This window comes from Trichogramma pretiosum, unplaced genomic scaffold (genome assembly GCF_000599845.2).
Source record: "Trichogramma pretiosum strain Unisexual culture from Peru unplaced genomic scaffold, Tpre_2.0 scaffold104, whole genome shotgun sequence".
Lineage (NCBI taxonomy): Eukaryota > Metazoa > Arthropoda > Insecta > Hymenoptera > Trichogrammatidae > Trichogramma > Trichogramma pretiosum.
In genome coordinates this window covers 103,069-121,867 of record NW_019641644.1, presented here as the reverse complement: position 1 = coordinate 121,867, position 18,799 = coordinate 103,069, and the positions used below count along the sequence as shown (strand labels likewise).

The 18,799-nt window shown below is 41.7% G+C and overlaps 2 protein-coding genes across 2 annotated transcripts; one reads left to right on the top strand and one right to left on the bottom strand.

Annotated features, from left to right (window-relative positions):
• Window positions 1-11: 11 nt before the first annotated feature.
• Window positions 12-3,529, bottom strand: LOC106658251 (SWI/SNF-related matrix-associated actin-dependent regulator of chromatin subfamily A-like protein 1). Its single transcript, XM_014380113.2, has 12 exons — window positions 3,218-3,529; window positions 2,691-3,117; window positions 2,497-2,612; window positions 2,303-2,415; window positions 2,085-2,219; window positions 1,816-1,993; window positions 1,579-1,742; window positions 1,355-1,519; window positions 1,109-1,270; window positions 916-1,032; window positions 672-846; window positions 12-597 (listed from the first exon to the last, which is right to left on the bottom strand). The coding sequence occupies exons 2-12, from the start codon at window positions 3,112-3,114 to the stop codon at window positions 181-183; spliced, it is 2,166 nt and encodes a 721-aa protein (XP_014235599.1). The 5' UTR covers window positions 3,115-3,117; window positions 3,218-3,529; the 3' UTR covers window positions 12-180.
• Window positions 3,530-3,900: 371 nt separating this feature from the next.
• On the top strand, window positions 3,901-5,820 carry LOC106658249 (serine/threonine-protein phosphatase 2A activator-like). The gene is made up of 7 exons (XM_014380111.1): window positions 3,901-4,393; window positions 4,473-4,555; window positions 4,625-4,828; window positions 4,890-5,232; window positions 5,304-5,404; window positions 5,483-5,590; window positions 5,649-5,820. The coding sequence occupies exons 1-7, from the start codon at window positions 4,357-4,359 to the stop codon at window positions 5,778-5,780; spliced, it is 1,008 nt and encodes a 335-aa protein (XP_014235597.1). The 5' UTR covers window positions 3,901-4,356; the 3' UTR covers window positions 5,781-5,820.
• The last annotated feature ends 12,979 nt before the right edge of the window (window positions 5,821-18,799 follow it).

Here is an 18,799-nt window from a genome sequence, read left to right as displayed (position 1 = left end):
CGCTTGCGCTCTTTGCGTGCAAAAATAGGTTTTATTCCGTAATAGGAATCAAATAATTTGTTTTCAACACTTAATTAATCGAACATACTATGAGACGGTAACTAATTAACTTATAATTTTTCACTTAAATGTTACGAAATAACCAACAACGAAGTATACAATTAGGAAAATGCGTGAGCGCTACGATTGGTTTTCTGCGCTGTTGATGATACTATCCAAGTCGATTTCGTCGAAGGCCTCGTCGTCGATGTCCAGAAGATCTTTGAAACTATCCGAGCTGACCTGCAACTCTGCCAAGCCGGATGTACTGACGCTCGAGCTTGACATCTGAGACTTTTTATCCCCCGACGACGAAGATTGTGATTCCACAAAGACATCGAGGGTAGTTTGATTCTGCTCACTCGTGAGTTGATGTTCCAACGACGCGGCGTCCATATCGAAATTTTGATCCAGACCGACCTCGTTCAATACTCTAATTTTCGTTTGCAACTTGTTCCACATGTAATCGTCCGCCGTCTCTTTGGCCAAAAGGTAACGAATTATCACGTTGTCTGTTTGACCGATTCTGTGCACTCTATCTTCTGCTTGTGTTAAGATCTGAAAAATCCATGAATAATTTAACATGAGTTTTTTTAACATCGTCGAAGCAAAGACTGTTTGAGGATTCTTACACCAGGATTCCACGAGAGTTCGGCAAATATTACTAGACGTGCTGCTGTCAAGTTCAAACCAGCATTTGCAGCTGTAATTGACAATACTGCTACCATAATTTTATCATTATCCTGAAAATTATCTACATACTGTTTTCGGGCTTCAGGATTTGTTCTTCCATCTATCCTTATGTGTCTGAAATATTTTTTTATAATTTATTTGGAAGAATTTATAAAATAAAATTTCATATAAAATAAAACTAACAAAATTTTCTTGCTTTGCAGCAAACTGCTAATAGCATCCAGCATTGATTGATGGTGGGCAAAAACAAGAAATTTGTCATCGCTTGCTCGATTTTCAATTAACTCCAAAATGTAGTTACTGTAATTTAAAGAGTTGTTCAATTAAATATTGAAAACAAAATTATAAAAATTATAGCGGCAAGAAGTCGGTTTACCAAACAGCCTTTTCTTTAGCTTTAGCAGTATCACTGTAATACTGTAAAAGTATTGTGTGTTTTGTTGAACCATTTAAATTTTCTTTTTGCATTTGTTTTGCAGATTCTTTCATTTCTTTGGTTGCAGTTTTAATTAAATGAGGATCAAGGATAATTTTTTGCCTATTTCAAAATATTAACAAATTAAAATAATTCATTATTATTTTTTTAATTTGACTAATTGCTAAAAGAACTATTATTCAATACCTTATTTTTGTGGGTAATTGTGTTAGAACATCTTTTTTCAGACGTCTTATACAACAACTATTTTGTAACCATATTTCTAACTCTTTCAAATGAGAAGATCCAGTGAAACTCCATCCAAATTTAGTTTGTACACCAGCACAATATCTCACTCCATAGTCTATAGGGCTAGATAATTTTTCATTAAAATTTAATAATTAATAAGTAAATATAATTGTTGCTCATACCTCATAAAATTAGGAATTAACATTTTTATTTGAGGGTACAATTCAATAGGTCGTGATAAAGCTGGTGTACCAGTTAATAGTATGATACGCTTTGCATTGGTGGCTAATCGTTGCACAGCTTTGGTCCTTTGAGTATTTGCGCTTTTAAGATAATGGGACTCATCCTTCAAACAAAGTTTCAATTACTATAGATATTTTCACAAACATTTAATAAAATTAACAGCAAACAATCCTTACACATATTATCACTCCAAATCTTCTAGCTACAAGTTCATCAGTTCTCCTTCCAACTAAATCATATGATACAATAAGAACCTTGCACTTTTCAATTGGTTCTCTGTTAGTTGTAACATGGAGAATAGAATGTATTGGCACAGAAGTTAAATTTTCAATTATAGCCTCCGACCATTGATACCTAATAGGGTTTAGTCAAAATGAAAATTAAACAAAAATTAATTGATAAATAGAAGAAAAAATTAATCTTATATAAATTTGAAAAATTGTACCTAACAGAAGAAGGGGAAATAATTAGCATAGGCCAATCATCAGAAAAATATTGAGCAATTCCTAGAGCTTGTCTGGTTTTTCCAAGACCCATATCATCTGCTAACAAAATTTTTCCATCTTGTTGAATTCCAAACCTGTAGAAGAATTTTGTTTATTAAATTCTTATCTATGCAAAATGATTGAATAAAATTTTAAATGCAAAAATGTTATGGCATACTCTATTCCTTCTCTTTGAAAGGGATACAAAGAATTCAAGAGTGACTCGTCCAATCGAGACAAATTTGGTTTTGGTTTTTGTAAATTCATTTTGTTTTCTAAAGATCTGAAAAACTGAGAAAAAAATGTTAGAATTGATTAAATTTTAACAAAATAAAATAAATTAATGAACATGGTTTCTAGTTCTATACCCACTTTCAACACATATGCTGGAATTCCTTTGAATGAGACTTCTGATTTTAATTGCATTGATTTTTGTAAAACCATATCATAATCTATTAAATGGAAGTTCCAAGACTTAGTTTGTGGATCTAAAAAATAAATTATATAGACTTACTTCTTATATTATAATATAAAAATTACTATTTATAATACAAAATATAAGTTACCATAATTTCTAGTTGGTATTGATTTGAATACTTCTATTAAAGGCAGATGATACTTTGACATATCTACAGTAAATCTATTGATGCTTATCATACTGCACTCAGCTTCACAAAGTGGTGGTTTATTTTGTTGTGTACCATAAAATTTATTACTGCTAATAGGATTATATCGATTGGCTGATGCTTGTTGTTTGTAGGCACTTTGAGATTTAAATTGATTACTTCCACCAAGTGATTTTCTATTTGAATTTGGACTAAAAAAGTTTGTAATTGAACTACTACTTGAGTTTTTTGGACTCGTGTAACTGTTTCCATTATTTTTGGGTGCATTCAAAGGACTGACAACAGGAGGTTTACATGCTGCCTTTTGTTGTTGACGTTGCAAGGCTTGCTGCCTTTTTCTCTCAATTTCCTCTTGTGAATACATTGTCTAGATGAAAGTATTCAAATTTTTTTCAAACATTTAAGTAATTTAATTCTTAAAAATTCTTTGGAATTATTTAAATTCATTCAAATTTAGGAAAACTCACCTTGCTTCGTATAAACTACAATTCATATACCACTTCTATAAATTGTTGAATAAACTGCACTATAAGGGTTTAACGTTAGATTAACATTTTTCACACAACAATAATTCAGTTACAATTAATTTTTTCTTCTACATAAAAAAACTCAAAAAAACAAGCAATTTTAACCTAACATAACAAAACTAATGCGTCGCATAGGCGCGCGAAATGACAGCTGAGTTCGCCATTGACATTGATCTTTCTATCGCACATGGCGCACATAAATTAAACGTGGAAATGAATTTGATCGATGTTATCATCTAAAACGAGCGATATCAATTTTTTACAATTATAATCATTATCATACGATTGAATCGTCAAGTAAGTTCGAAGATCGCATCGGGTTTTTTTCCAACTTGAAGTAACAACCAATCGAGTTGTAAATTTTGAATTTTGAAAATTCAATTATTTTATAGACATTTAATGAATTGTATTGTTCAAAATTTTATTTTTAGCAAGAAAATATAAATTAAGCTCTATTGAAACCAATTACATTTAATGCATTTTTATTTACAGTTGCAGATTCAAATTTCCATCGAATTTGCAAATACGAAATTCGCACTTCGCAGTTCCACAGTTGAACTTTTGCGCACTGCGCGCATCGATCGTTGTAATAAATACTTGTTTTCTTTCAGTCGTCTGCAAACTGCAACAAACCCTTGTTAACCTCACGTAATAAAATTGTCGTTACAATCATTCGAACTATTGTAAATGCAAAATAAAATTGTTGCCAGCGCTTGTTGAACCAATAGTGATTTCCGAAAGAATCAATTGTCAACGGTTCGTTGTAAAATTTTCATCTGAAAATGTGATAAATGAGTTCGTGATACATTTTTTGAATTAACTTTAACTGCAGGATTTGGCAACATTGTCGTTCTAGTTCACGTTAAGCTAATGCATCGTAATTTAAACGATTAATGAGTATACAACGCTGATTTCGTGTGCGAAATAGTACAGAAACGATTAAAAAACAAATTTTTCATCAGTGTGGCTTCAGTCAGATTTACGCTTTTAAGTAATTTTGATTAAAGTTTCCATCTTCAATACTCGAAAATCAAGTTGTACTTATTTTTATTGTAAATCGTTACTTAATATTTTCTAAAATGAGTTCAAGTTCTGGACAGGAATTCAAATTATCTCGTACGTAATAACATTGTGCTTAATGTAATTTTGGAGAATTTTATTAATAAAATATTGATTCTATCGCATTCATTTTTAGCTGATCATGTATTCATGGAACCAAAGAAAGGAATTAAAAATAATGGTGATATGGATGCCTGGCAAAAATCAGAAGCATATTTTGTAAGTTGGCTTGATTTCTAAAAATATGAATAATTTTTTATTCACATGAATTTGGATAATTTTTTCTAGGAGTATTTTGGTTTCATAATGGCCATTAATGAAGCAGTCAAAGGAAAGTCTCTTGATTCAAACTATCCTTGTTCAAAAACAGTTGACAAAATGATAAATATGCTTGACAATTTTGATAAATGGATTGATGAGATTCCACCAACTGAACAGCCTCAGAGATTTGGTAACAAATCTTTTCGAACATGGTCTGAAAGACTCAATGAGGTAAGTAATTTTTAATTAAAATTGTGGAATATTAAATACTTATGAATATCTACAATTTTAGTCTGCTGCAGATGAGTTGAAGATAATTTTACCAGAAAATTTGTACAAAGCGATTCCAGAGATTGTTCATTATTTGTTGGAAGGATTTGGTAATCCTACACGGATTGATTATGGAACGGGTCATGAAATGGCCTTTATCATGTTTTTATGTGCTATGTTCAAAATTGGAGCATTTGAAGTTAGTGATAAAGCTGCTGCTGGCATTAAAGTTTTTAGTAGATATTTGGAAGTAGTACGTAAACTTCAATTAACTTACCGAATGGAACCAGCTGGAAGTCATGGAGTTTGGAGCTTAGATGATTATCAATTTGTTCCATTTATTTGGGGCAGCTCACAATTAATTGGTTTTTAGAATTTTTCTTATTATTAAGAAAGTCATGTTACATCTTTTATAATGGAATTTGTGTTATCGTAGGTCATCATCGCATAGAACCTCAAAATTTTGTTGATCCAGGTGTTGCAGAAGCACATGGTAAACAGTATATTTTTCTAAGCTGTATTGCATTTATTTCTAAGGTAATCATCTAGTTTGGTTTTTCATGAACACTACTTATGATATTTATTTTAAACAATGTGAATGTTTTTATATTTTAGGTAAAAACTGGTCCATTTGCAGAGCATTCTAATCAGTTATGGAATGTAAGTGCTGTAGGATCATGGTCAAAAGTAAATAGTGGATTAATTAGAATGTACAAAGCAGAAGTAAGTTTCAAAAATCAAAATATTGCAAACAAATTCTTATGTAATTTCAACTTTTCAGGTATTGGCCAAATTTCCTGTGATGCAACACGTTTTGTTTGGTTCTCTGTTCTCAATGAATCCAGTGCCAGATAGCATGGCTTTTAAAGCCCCTCATCCTCCAAATGTTGTTAATTCAATACCCGGTCATTGAAACATTTAATAAATCGTTTCATCTATCGTGAAAAAAGGTAGAGAAGTAATTTTTTTATTTTACAAATAAAAATAATAATATATTTTTTATCAATAAAATACTCAATGCAATTGATTTTTTTCATCCACAAGTATTGTTTATTAATTGTTTATATGTAATCTTGTACTTCGTTCGTTTGTAAATACTGTACAAATTCAGTCAATCAAACCCAATAAAAAACGTATATAGTAGTGTTGAGGTAGTAGCCGAATGGAAAATATTTTTCCCGTAATTTAGAGCGCATCGCATAAAAATTTGTGGCGAAAAAAAGGAACAGTGGTTTTATACGCATATTCTCTGCAGCACGACGCGGTTATTAATTTTATTATTGGCATAGGGCACGGCAAGACAGTAGCCTGCGCAATTGCCGTTATTCACCGCGCACGGATGGTATCGATCGATGTATTGAGATTGTTCGCTGTAAAGATACATTCCCTGGATCACTCTATTCTTGGCGTTGTTCAAGGTAAGCAGACGGGTCGGCGATGGCTCGGTAGCGTTAACGGCTGGGTTGGCTCTGGCCTGTTTCGGCATTCTCCAAATGCCTACGTTATTTGCCAAGTACAGCCAATCATCGTAAACCTTGATGGACGTGATCGGTCGGTCGATGTCGAGCGACAGCATCAGCTCGTTGATCTTTATCCTTTTCGGTTCAAGGTCGTTCAAGTCGATGTAATAAACCCAAGCGTCGTGTGGCCTATTTGTTCGTTTGCTTTCGTTTTGCTCCTGAACGGCGTTCTCGTGAATCCAATACAAGCGCCTATCCTTTTCATCGATGCACAGACTCGCGAACGCATGGCTTGCTTCCTTCAAATCAATAATATCGCTGGAGTTTTGATTCATTCGATGCAGTCTGTAAGTTAGTCCTATTCTGACGATAGTCGCGAAGTATATGTGGCCCCTGTTTGGATCCAGCGCGATCGACTCGATTTGCTCGTTGTAAATGGACCGAAAGACAGATCTTTCTTGTATATTTCCATTCAGCTCTCTATTGTAGAACATGATATTTGTTGGGTTAACTGGATCCTTTGTTCCAATCTGGGTCCATGCTGGATTTTGGGTAGGATAAAAAATGTTGCCGGTAACCCAGTCCACGGCCAGACTTTGAGGTCCCGATTTGGATGCGTTTCGCAACAAAATCTCCTTGGTATTGCCGGTCATGTCGACGGAGTAGATCGATCCCTCGTTTCTGTAATAGAGGCGTCGCTGCCTCGAGTCGTAGTCGAAGGCTATGGTCTGCTGCGGGACCAGCGAAACGTTGCTCAGCTTGAACGGCGTCATGGCCGACAAAAAGGACTTTGCCTCGGAATCCAGGCTGACTCCTTTGACGATGTCGCCCTCCACGTAGAGTAGGTAGTCCTGGACGGGTCGGCAGTCAGTCGAGTCGTTGGGATCCGGCTGCCAATTGAGAGTACAGGCGCAGGTGGTCGAAGCGACGCCCGACACAACGCACAGCTGTCCGCAGTTGCTCGTGGCGCAGGGTTGCGCGAGCTCCTGGCGAAGGTCGTACACCTTTAAGGCCACGATGTTGTCGACGAAGTACTGCTTCTTTGAGTTCTGGCAGCTGGCGTCCGCATCGGAATATTCGCAACTCCAGAGGTAGCCGCTGTTCGATATCGAGTTCGAAATTACCCAGAACAACTTGTCTTCGAGAGCAGCCAAGCTTTTGACCCTGCTCGTGAAATTGAACACGGTCGTTATGTTATTTCCATCGTAATCCGAGCGCTGCAAGCTCAAATTTTCCACCCAGAACACACGTTTATTCTTGGTTTCGATGGCAAAGGCCGATATAATCGTATCGCTGATGATCGCTCGAAGCAACGTGCCGTCCATGTTCGATCTTAAAATCTGCCGGTCATAAAATTCGCGATAATTTGGTTGTTTATGTGTACGCAAAAAATGTTTCAGGGTAATAATTGCTCTCTTACCGAAGCCCACTGAAGTACGAACATCTGACCGGTCGACGGATCCAAGGCGATGTCCACGGGATCGTCGAGACTCGGCAAAACGATGTTCTGATATCCGGCCATCATGTCGATGACGTCGACCTTCGAGCCCACGTCGTCGACCACGTAGACGTTTCGGCCCCACGCGTCCACGGCGATGCTACGGGCGTGCCAATCGATCGTAGGCCATCTGAGATCTTTGAAGGCCGTGTTGGACGATCTTATCGTGTTGACCGATTCCGATCCTCGGGCGCCGCCCAGGTAAAAATTTTTGTTCCTGTACAGGTCGAAATTGTCGAAGGGCACGTCGGAGTTTCTGACGATGAACTTTCCCTCGGGGCTATCGACATCCTGGGCCCAGAGGCTATTGTGATCGATTTGCAAGATCAATGTTCTGTTGAAATTGATGAGCAGTTCCGGGTCAATTACGACCGGTGGCGGCACTTCCTCGATCGGCTGAGCAGTCGTTGTTTCTGGAATTTTTGCGACTGTTGTCTCCTCGGTGGGCTCTTTGGTAGACGTTGTCTCCGGCGGTTTTGCAGTAGTTGTTGTCTCTGTCGGTTGTGCCGTTGGTTGTGCTGTCGTTGTCGTAGTCGTTGTCGTAGTTATTGGAGTCGTCGGGATAGCCGGAATCGTTGGAATCGTTGGGCTTGTCGGAATTGTCGGGGTCGTCGGAGTCGTCGTAGTCGTCGTAGTCGTCGAAGTCGAAGTCGTTGAAGTCGTCGAAATCTCCTCCGTCGTTGAGGTCGACGGAGGAGGCAACGTCGATGTCGTTGTTACGAGGATCGGGATTGTCTTATTCTCCACCGGACATGTGACGTTGACACCTAAATTATTTAAAAAGAAAAGTAAATTATTTCGTGCTTTCGATAGGTTATCATGTTAAAAAAAAAGTCACGCAATGAAGTTCGAATTATTGAGCCAACTAAAAGAGTTACTTACTTTTCCAAGTGAGTGCAACGCTGGTGATGATTATTATAGACAGCGCAACGATCGACGCCGCGATAACCACGACCACGGTAATCTTCATTCCTTTCTTTTGCCACGGAGAGGCCGGCGATGACCGCTCCTCGTCCCGCTTTACCACATCGTACACCTCATTTTGATTCATATTTGCATGTGATCGGCGGTGTACGTCTACTGCAGAGAATTTATCGGGCGCGAAAAAAAATATATTTATTATCGATAAGATAGTGCGTAGTCAAAATATTGCACGTATATAGTGCGTATAATGAGCTCGATCCGTGACACTTCTATATCGACGACCTCTTTCTTCTGCTTCTTTCTTTTTTGCGTTGATCAGCTCTCCGATTGGGACGATTCAAAATTAATTATTACGTATAAAACTGCGCAAGCCCACGTACTGAATTGCCATCCGAGATTCAGAAGCAGAGCGAGTAATTCGGCCGCGACGATAACGCCCGAACAAAAAGATTATACACCTTTCAGTGTCAGTATTAATAATTTCATGCACGTTTTTATACACATATTTTTTTGTACGATACAAGTATAATGCGAAGTTACGATTGGGATGCGTCATTGTATTCTTCGATTCTCACGCCTTCAAGCGATGACCGCGTGTAGCTAGATATATAAACGTAGTAGCCTCCAAGTGCGTAGATTTTATTATGAAGCAAAAATGTCGCACGCAGCCGCAACGAAGCTCCTATGGCTACATTTATACTTATGATATAGCCGCACACTCGTCGGCGACGCTTCTCTGCAGCCACACATCTGGACACGCAGTGCAAAGTAAAAGTGTTTACGGCTGAGCCGTTATAGTAAGGGCCGAGATGACGCACGGATTGTCAGGGCGACTCGATCGACTCTCATCCCCCCGTGGATGACGTAAGTATAGTCCCTTGAGCACCGTACTCGCTGTCTCCGCGAGCCGACGACGAGCCATCATCTCCCCGGGGGATCGTTGCCTCCGCCGTGAGTTGACTTGTCGACTTGCCAGGATTATACAGCATCGTGAACGCACCCGCGAACAGCCAATTCTCGCGTACGTGTGGGAGAGGGTGCAGTGCTTTATATTTTGGCGCTTTTCAGCGACACGTGGGTAGATTGATTTGTCGCGCCGCGTCCAACCCCCCTGATACAGCGGTCCAGTGATACGTTTTACTTGATCCGGACGATCTTTGCCATGGTATATACAAATCTCGCTCAAGTACTCGGATTTCTGCCTTGTTGCGAAAATACCATATACGAAGAGTCGCTTATGCGTTGTAGGGCGAGAAAACTGCGTGGAGCCCACGATTAGGGTGGATGGCCGGCCAGTGCGCTGATATCGCTCGAACGAGCGTGAGATGTGCGAGCTGTTTTCAGCTTAACCTCGGGTTGTAAATCCTTATCGCGTTATCTTCTCAGTCGATCTTCTTCACGAGGTACAAGTCTCGTCGGGTACCCAATCGTAGAGCGCGATAAGGCAGACCGCGTCGTATTAGGGATGCCGGGTCAATACAATCCGCTCGCCTTTCGGTCAAAATTTGCTGCCTGCCATATAATTGATTTCGATAAAGCAAATGCTGCGTTTACGCCTGACGCTGAAAATACAATTGCCGATCATCTACTTGCGGTTATCGAGCTTTTGCGACGCTATTCGGTTTAAGCACGTACGTGGCGGACTTTGGACGACAAAATCATCGTCTTGGATTCGGACTATAGTCAAAGTTGCGGTCGCAGCTCGTCTTTGAATTTGCTTTTTACGATCGCAATCAAACGAGTAGTTGCGAAGGTAAGCCTGGGACGCAAATGTAGATCTCAAAGACGAGAGAAAACACAGGTGGTATTACGACTCTCGTAGCGTCATAGGCGCCATCGTATTTGTATGAACAGATTTTCATCAAGTTATCATCTTGTTTGCGCAAGCTCCATCCTCGAGTGAGATACAGCTTCGTGCCAGGAAAAATTCCAAAGCCTCAGTTTGCTTCTATGCCAAATAAATTATAAAATATAACTTAAAACTAAAATAAAATACGAATGGCAATTAAACATTACAGACTATTGATCGATTCAACCAATTACTTGACTGTCTCTATAAGATAAATGCTCAACATTAATCGTAGCCTAATATCCAAAAAATGACTATTCAATGTGTTTTGAAATTCATAACAATTCATTGAGTTGTTGATCGCATTTTAATGGCCTAAAAATAATAATTTAATTCTTTCAAAAAATTGAGACCATTTTTCAACCTATTCAAAAACAATATTACTACTTTAAGTTTCCATCACTAGATGGCGAGTACACCTTTAAGTGTAAATCCGCAAGTGGCAAAAGTCAAATAATTGTATAATTCGAGGTACGGGTTTGGGAATCATAATTAGGCATTTTTCAATAAAAAATTGTGCATTTTTAACAGCGTAAACGTCCAAATAAAACAACTTCAGACTGGCCTGCTAAATTTTACTATATTACTCGCAATTTTATTGTCATAAAAATCGAAGCATAATCTAAGTAATCGCCGTGATCTTGAATCGCAACGAGGAACGAGTTGCCCCTTGTTCTCAACGCGCGCCCATAAAGCCTCGGGGTGATTCAATTGCACGCGACCAGCGCACCTCGGTCGAAAGCGGCTATTAAAACGGATTTGGGCTCGTCCGGAGCGAAGGAGAGTTTGGTGGTTCCGTGCTCCCACTCGAGCCCTCGAATTGCAATATCTTGCCGAATCAGTAATAAAGCCGCGCGATATTCAGGCGAGTACGATGCGGCTGCGTTGCAGATCGTTAGCGCCGCTCTTGGAGCTATTTCGTATTCGCGTGTTTATTATTATATGTAGGTTGATGCGGCGTTCGAAAGCCTGATGTAGATGAACGTCTCGTCGGTGATGAGTAGTAACGAACCGCTTACACTATCGCGGCAGATGTGAAAGACAGCGGTCTCTGTGGGGATGACTTTTCACACGTACGTAACCACATGCAGGCGATTGTCGATAAAATTTTAATGTTAATGAGTATAGGGAGTCAGACGCGACGATCGCTCATGTATAATAAGCTAGATAATACTCTCGCCTGCCTTTTTTACCATGAGTAGAAACTTCTCTTATCGACGATGCCGCGCGTGACTAATACGGTTATTATCGCAGAGGGTAATGCAATGAAATTTATATCGTTTTCATGTAGATGGCGGCTTTTTACTCGATCGAAGGCCATATATATATACATTATTAGAACGCGGGACAGAGTAGAGCAGATGCGTGTAAATTCGCACTACGAATAGGCTAAATTGAATCACAGATCCTGTGAAAGCCCGCATCCTCGAGCTCCTGGCCGTACTCGTTCAGATTCGGCTTGACGAAGCAGTAAAGCGGACAGTTGCCGTTGTCGATCGCGCACGGGTTGCTGCTGCTCGGCCAACTGCTCCCCGCCTCTTTTGCGCCCGGCTTCGTCGCATTTTTCCAGCCAACGACGATTTTCATTCCCCCGATGGTTCGTCGCTCACCGGCCGTGTCACTCTCGTCGTGCGCAATGATACTGCTGCTGCTCGGCCTTTTGCCTGTCACTTTGTCCAGCCGCCAAATGGTCGTGGAATTGGCCAAATAGAGCCAGTCCTCGTGCAGATTAATCGATGGCGGTTCCTCCTCCCACGACGAAATGACGACTATCTCTCGCAGATCCGACTGGTCGAGATTCGCGTGGAAAATGCTTCGTTTTTCCTCGCTATAGTTTATCTCTAACCAGTACAGTCTGTCGGACTCGAGATCTACGCGAAGGCTGCTGATCTGGTCGGCCGATCGCAAATTTTCCAAGCCCCTCCCGTCGAAGTACATCCTCGAGAGTACGGCTTTGCTTTTGAGTGAGTCGAAATGCGTAAAGAATACATAGCCTTTGTCCGGGTGAATCGTCATCGAGTCCAATTGCAGAAAACTCTGCCTCGAAATCTCGCTCTCGGTGAATGTCTTGCTGGAATCGATATTGTAAACCATAATAGACCATCCTCTGCGTGGCTCATTGAGCGTATAAAACAGATTTTTCGTAATCGAATCAATGACGATATTGGACACTCGATGATGCTTCGGATGAGCTAATAATTTCACTGGTTCGCGAATATTTTCATCGACTATATAAATATCATTGGAAGCAGCGTAAACCAATTGATTCGTTTCAGCCGCGTAATCGAATTCGACTCTATTTTTTCCATTCGACGAAAGATTCGATATTCTCCGCGGCATTATGGCTTCGACAAACGAGTCCCTCCTCGGCGACGGCACTGCCGGTACACCTCTCATCACGTCACCTTGAAAGTACAGGAGGAAATCGTCGATCGGCTCGCAGCTTCTCAGATCGTCCTTCAGTCGCCAGCCCAAGTTGCAGGCGCACGTCGTAATTGCACCGTCGCCTGACACCGCTGCCGTGAGTACGCACAAGTGTTGACAATCGCTGGTTGCGGAGCAGGGATCGGGCCTCGCGCGCTCGCCAAGCCCTCGGAAGTGGTAAGCTCTTAATTCCACGGCCCGATCGATGGTGAATTTTTTCTTCGCTGCCGAGCAGCTGCCGTCCGGCTGGACGCGGCAGGTCCAGAGCTTCGAGGCCGTCGAATCGATGCGCGGCTTGAGCCAGAACATCGTGTCCTCTATCACTGCCAGGCTCGAGGCGGCGGCCGCTGCGCTGGAATTCGTCACTGATTTATGATTCGTCCCCGCGTAATCGATACTTTTGACACCGGATTCGCTGGACCAGTAGACGCTTCTTTTATCACGATCGATGGCGAACGCTGACATGTTGGCATCGCTAGCCAGTCTCTTCATCTTCGTCCCGTCCATGTTAGCTTTGATGATCTGAAAGGGAAAAAAGTTATGATGTTTTTTCATTCTCTCGTGCACCGGTGAGGCTCGAGTTTTTTTCGATACATATTAATTAATCTTTGATAAGACGTATACCTGATGGGACTGCAAAATGAACATCAGGCCTCGTGCCGGATCCAGGGCAATGTCGACGATGTTTTCAAAATCGACGTGCACCGTGTTATGGTATTCCGACGACGCGTCGAAAACATCGACTTTGTGCGTGTGCGCGTCGAGGCTGTAGACTTTATCGGTCAGGCAGTCGAGGGCAATTTTTTTCGAATGCCACGGCAGCTTCAATTTTGCTCTTTTTCCGCCCATTGATCTGATATAATCCGGCTTTTCCGACTCGCCGTAGAGCAGCACGGTATTGTTCTCGTGAATGTCGTAATAATCGAAGGAAGCATTCAATTTCTTTTTAACAAATTTTGATTGATTGCCATCGAAATTTAAAGCCCACAGGGCTGTATTATTTACATTGATGATCAATGCTCTCGAAAAGTTCAGCAATCTGTTGTCCGTTTCGTAATTAACATTAACCACATTTTCAGTTTTTTTCGGAATTTCTGTATCACGAACAAAAAAATTAATTAAGTATTCGATATCTTTAAAGGTTATATTTATATCTTAAATATAATGTAATTACCTGCTTTCATAGGTAAGCAGATTTGCACCAACAAGCCAATCAAGAACACCGTGCTGCATGCCAACAACGTCACGTAAAAAATACGTTTTTTTCGCTCCATGACCGACAAAGTAAGTACTGCACAGTATTCTATGTTTAACACAACAATAACAAAAAAAAAAAAAACGAAGTAAAACCTCGTTCGAATTCGAAGCTTTGTCAAGCGCATAAGAGAGAAGCAAGCGATAATGAAATTATTGTTCTTCTTCTTTTTTTTTATTTTTATCGATCGCTGGCGAGCAGCGCCGCGTGGACCCCCGAAGTGATGATAGATTTTATCCGGCACAACATCGGGCGCCGACGTCATCGACGTCGTCGTATCGGCCGCTCTAATCTCGTTAACAGTCGCGGCAAATAAATATATAATTTCATTCCATAACTTTGTTATAATGCGAATGCGGATCGTGTCTCGTGACCGGCATTGCGCGAAATTATAAGAAACAATGTATATAATATTAATAACCTCGTTTTATTTCTCTCTCTCTCATTAGAGACCTGTATAAATGCAAAGTCGATACGTTTGATTGGGTTTATTCACAGTGTAAATGATCTTTTTTTTCTATTCGATTCGCGTCGTAAGGTAAATTGCCGAGATGTACTTGTAATCGAAATACAAATAAACGCGCGCGCAAGGCTGATCCTCGATCGGATTCCTTCGTACACATGTATAGACGACGAGCTCGCAGGTTGCGCGAATGGTGTCACGGCGAATCAAGTATAAACTCCGAGAAATAGATTTCTTCTCTTTTTTACCTCTCTCCAAGGATTTTTCTCGTTTTGACCGTAGCAGTTAATAAACTCTTCTGCGTACGTGTCGTGCATTTACAGCCAGTGGCGTATACCACGCATCGTTGAACGAATTGATACGCTTTTCAAAAGTGCAGCATCAATGCGGTAGAAAAGTAAAAATACACTTTTGGCATGTACGTTCATCAGTTTTTTTATAAAAAAAAACACGCTGCTCTATGTAATAATACGTCGACGTAAAATTTTTGCGAAACAAAATTCGGGGTTGGATATCGAATAAAGTATTTCAATTTGCCGCGATATGTATTGCGAAGTTTGATTTAGTTTGCTGCGACATACATTATTCAAAGAGCTGCGCGCGCGGTGGTATTTTCCTTTTTTTTATTTCTCTCTTTTTTTTTATACGAACGTGCGCTCTTGTCACGATCGCGAGAGCACAGCAGAGCTGCTCCGCGTGGATATATATGCAGAGGGCATATTCGCGGAAGTGCAGTATTGGATTTTGAGTTTTTGCCGATGTTTCTTATATTCGATTCGAGCTGCTATCCGTCGTTTACACGCGCATCGAAACGTGAACTTCATTCACAATTATTAATGAAAAGATAGAGAATCGCAAAGCGTGAAACGATCGAATAGTGCGGTACTTTTCACAGTTGGTGTATACAGTGCAGCGAATCAATTCGAAGAGCATCGCATATAATAATTTTAACTTTTTCATGATACTACAACGCCTAGTCGAGCCAAGCGATCGCGAAGCGGGACAGCAGTTCCGGAGCGATGTAATAAGCCCTCCACGCGCGACTAGATCGTTGCGTAGCGTAAGAATAAATGCCCGATACATATTTCATAAAAGAGGGGAAGGAAAAAAAGGTATATCGCAGCTTGCCTGCATATTCGAAGACAAATCAGGCAGAAGATTATCTTTCGAGTGAGCGCTTGCCGTGGCTGCTGTGTTTAGCGCAAACTGCAGAAGCTCTTGCGGGGCGGCAACCTTCTTCTTCTTCTTCTTCTTGCTCGCTGCGCGAAAGCCAAATAACATCTCAAGTTAAACCCACATAGACAGATATATGAGGGCTCGGAGCATCGCGTCGGCGGCATCTTGGGCCATATGCATGTACACGTTTGCACGAGGCCAGACAAGTTTGCCAGCAGCAGCAGCAGCAGTGAGTGTCTTCTTCGCGTATATAATGTGTTCAGCTCTCTTTCTCTTCTCGTGTTCTCGTCCGTTTTGGCGTGTGGCGGCGGCGGGTGTGTGTTAGTGCCGTACGTGTGTGCAGCAGCAGCAGCTTGAGCAATGAGACTCGACTGCTCCGGTCGCGCACGAGCCTGTTGGCGGCCGTCCAACGAGCGGCGGCTCTCTCTCTCTCTCTCACTCGCTCTCCTCTCTTTTGGCCCGAGTGTGTCCGTGTGTGCATATACGAGTGCACTGCAGCAGCTCGCCGGAAATCTTTTACGCTTTACGCCGTGCGCGCACGGAACACAGCCCACTTCAGCTCCATATAGTATTATATGTGTGTGTGCGTGTGTATAATGTGCAGTGCAGATACAGGTATATACATATATACACAAGAAGACATAAAGGTCTGGCTGTCTTGCTGCTGCTGCTGCTCTGCGCACAGCCATTAACCATCGACTTATACATATAATAATACGTATACATATATAGCTTCCCTCGCGCCGGCCGAGCGCTGATCGTGTCGGCCCGTGACCGGATTTTCTCATGCACTGTATATCGGCCGCGCCGCGACGCATTTAACTTATATTTTCCAGAGAATACGTCCCTGCGCATATGCACGTACTACGTGCCCGTGCAGTATAATAAATACGACGCGTACAGCACGTGTCTATATGTGTGCGGACGGTCTACCGCATACACACCGTAGACGGCTACAAGTTTTTCCTTCCACCCTTTTTTTCTTCGCTCGTCTCCCTTTTTTCCCCGTTTTTTTTTCTTACTCCTTTGCTAGCTGTGACGAGGGCTAAATCCGATATCAACCGCATCGCATCGCTGTATGTACTTAAGAATGAACTGCAACTTTTCTCCCTTATCAAACTTCCTAGCCATCTTCTTTCCGCTTATTATTTGCTTTAAGCATCTCTCTCTCTCGCGAGTAGCAGCAGCAGCTTTTCAGCTTCCATCTTCTCTCTCGCTCCTTTTACTCGTTTCTTCTTCTTCTTCTTCTCCTCGCTTGTCATATAGACTCTTCTCTCTCTCTTTCTCTCTCTCGCTCGTCGGTTGAACAGCGAGAAAAGTCGAACGAAGTCACGTTCACGGATATTTCTCCTCGCTCGCTCCGAGACTCTCGCTTATATACTCTTTGCCGCAGTATACAGCGCGCCCAAGAGTGAGAGAGAGAGAGAGAGAGAGAGAGAGAGAAGAGCCGCTGCTGCGAGCCAAGCTCTCTCACTCTCTTTCTCTCGGCAGCGCAGCAGCGTTCAGCGGAGAAATTCGATTTTTACGATGCGCCCGCTGCAATGCTCTCTCGCTCCCTTATGCTCTTTTTTACTTTATGACCTGGGCCGTGCACAGCACAGCACAGCACACACACACACACACACACACACTCACAGAGCGTACAGCATAGCTCACACTGCTGCTGCCGCTGCACTCGAGCTCTTTTCTGTTATACGACAAACGCTTCGAGCATGGCTCTCTCGCTCTATCTCTCTGCTGGAGTTGCTGCTCCGCGTGTATATAGCAGCACCGCACCGAGCTCCGAGTGCGCTGAGAACGTAATTTCTTCCTTTCCTTTCTTCTCTTTTTTTCGCACTCTCGGCCCTCGGAGGGAGTAAAAAATTTTTTAGATGCTCCCGAGCGCATTCGTTAACTGCTCTCTCTCTCTCTCTCTCGTTCGCTCGCTCGCTTTTAGTGTGTCTATATAGTGTTTGTGTGTACAGAGATAGCAAGCAGCCACATAGCCGCATGCAGACACACTCGCAGCGCAGTTTTGCGGTCGTTGTCTGTTGCTACTTTTGCGCCTTTATATTATATACACACACAACGCGCACCGTGCAAGAGAGAAAGAACCAGAGAGAGAGAGAGAGAGAGAGAGAGAGAGAGAAAAAGCTGTAACAAATCGTTCTCGTTGTATAGTAAATTTTTTTCTCCCCCATCCGTCGCAAGAATTTGCAAGCCTGTCTCTCGTTTATCCTAGGCGAGCAGAGTGTATATACGCAACTATTATATAGCTTTGCTCGACTTGCAAAACGGACTAGCGCCTTTTTATATTTACGAGCGAGAAGCGTAGCAGCAGAAATAACAACAACAACAACAACAACAACAACAACAACAACAACTAAACAACAACAACGACGACGACGAAGGCGAAGACGACGACAAGGAGTATAGAGCGCGAAAGAATCGCAGCTTTTCGCAGCTCTATATACTAGCTCCGGGAGCAGAAGTAATTATACTCTCCGCACAACGAAAGATACATCCTGCGTACTACTGTACTTCTTCTATCTCGGTATAGAGAGAAAAGTATAAGAAGCTTGCGCTTATACGTATACAACGCTCGGAGCTCTTTATGGAGCAAAAGTTAGGGTGGCAGAGTTAGAGAGCGCGAGAGAGAAAGCTGCAAGCTCTACCCGATAAAAGATGAAAATCTTGACGCGCTTAATATAGAGACGCTCGTTACGTAACTAGTCATCCGACGACGAGACTATACGGAGCGCGCGCTCGCATAAAAGCTGACTTCATGCCGCGCTATTTCTATATCGTACTGCTGCTGCTGCTGCTGCTCTATGTATTATAGCGAGTCGCAGGCTAGCGAGCGTAAGTTGGTCGATCCGACGGGCGATCTGCAGTGTAGATGTC

Coding starts and splice junctions, on each gene's coding strand:
- LOC106658251 (XM_014380113.2), bottom strand. CDS start 3,114: ATGTATTCACAAGAGGAAATTGAGAGAAAAAGGCAGCAAGCCTTGCAA. Junction 1,033..1,108: donor GCTAAAGAAAAGGCTGTTTG/GTAAACCGACTT, acceptor TTTAAATTACAG/TAACTACATTTTGGAGTTAA. Junction 598..671: donor AACTCTCGTGGAATCCTGGT/GTAAGAATCCTC, acceptor TGGATTTTTCAG/ATCTTAACACAAGCAGAAGA.
- LOC106658249 (XM_014380111.1), top strand. CDS start 4,357: ATGAGTTCAAGTTCTGGACAGGAATTCAAATTATCTC. Junction 4,829..4,889: donor GGTCTGAAAGACTCAATGAG/GTAAGTAATTTT, acceptor CTACAATTTTAG/TCTGCTGCAGATGAGTTGAA. Junction 5,233..5,303: donor GGGCAGCTCACAATTAATTG/GTTTTTAGAATT, acceptor GTGTTATCGTAG/GTCATCATCGCATAGAACCT.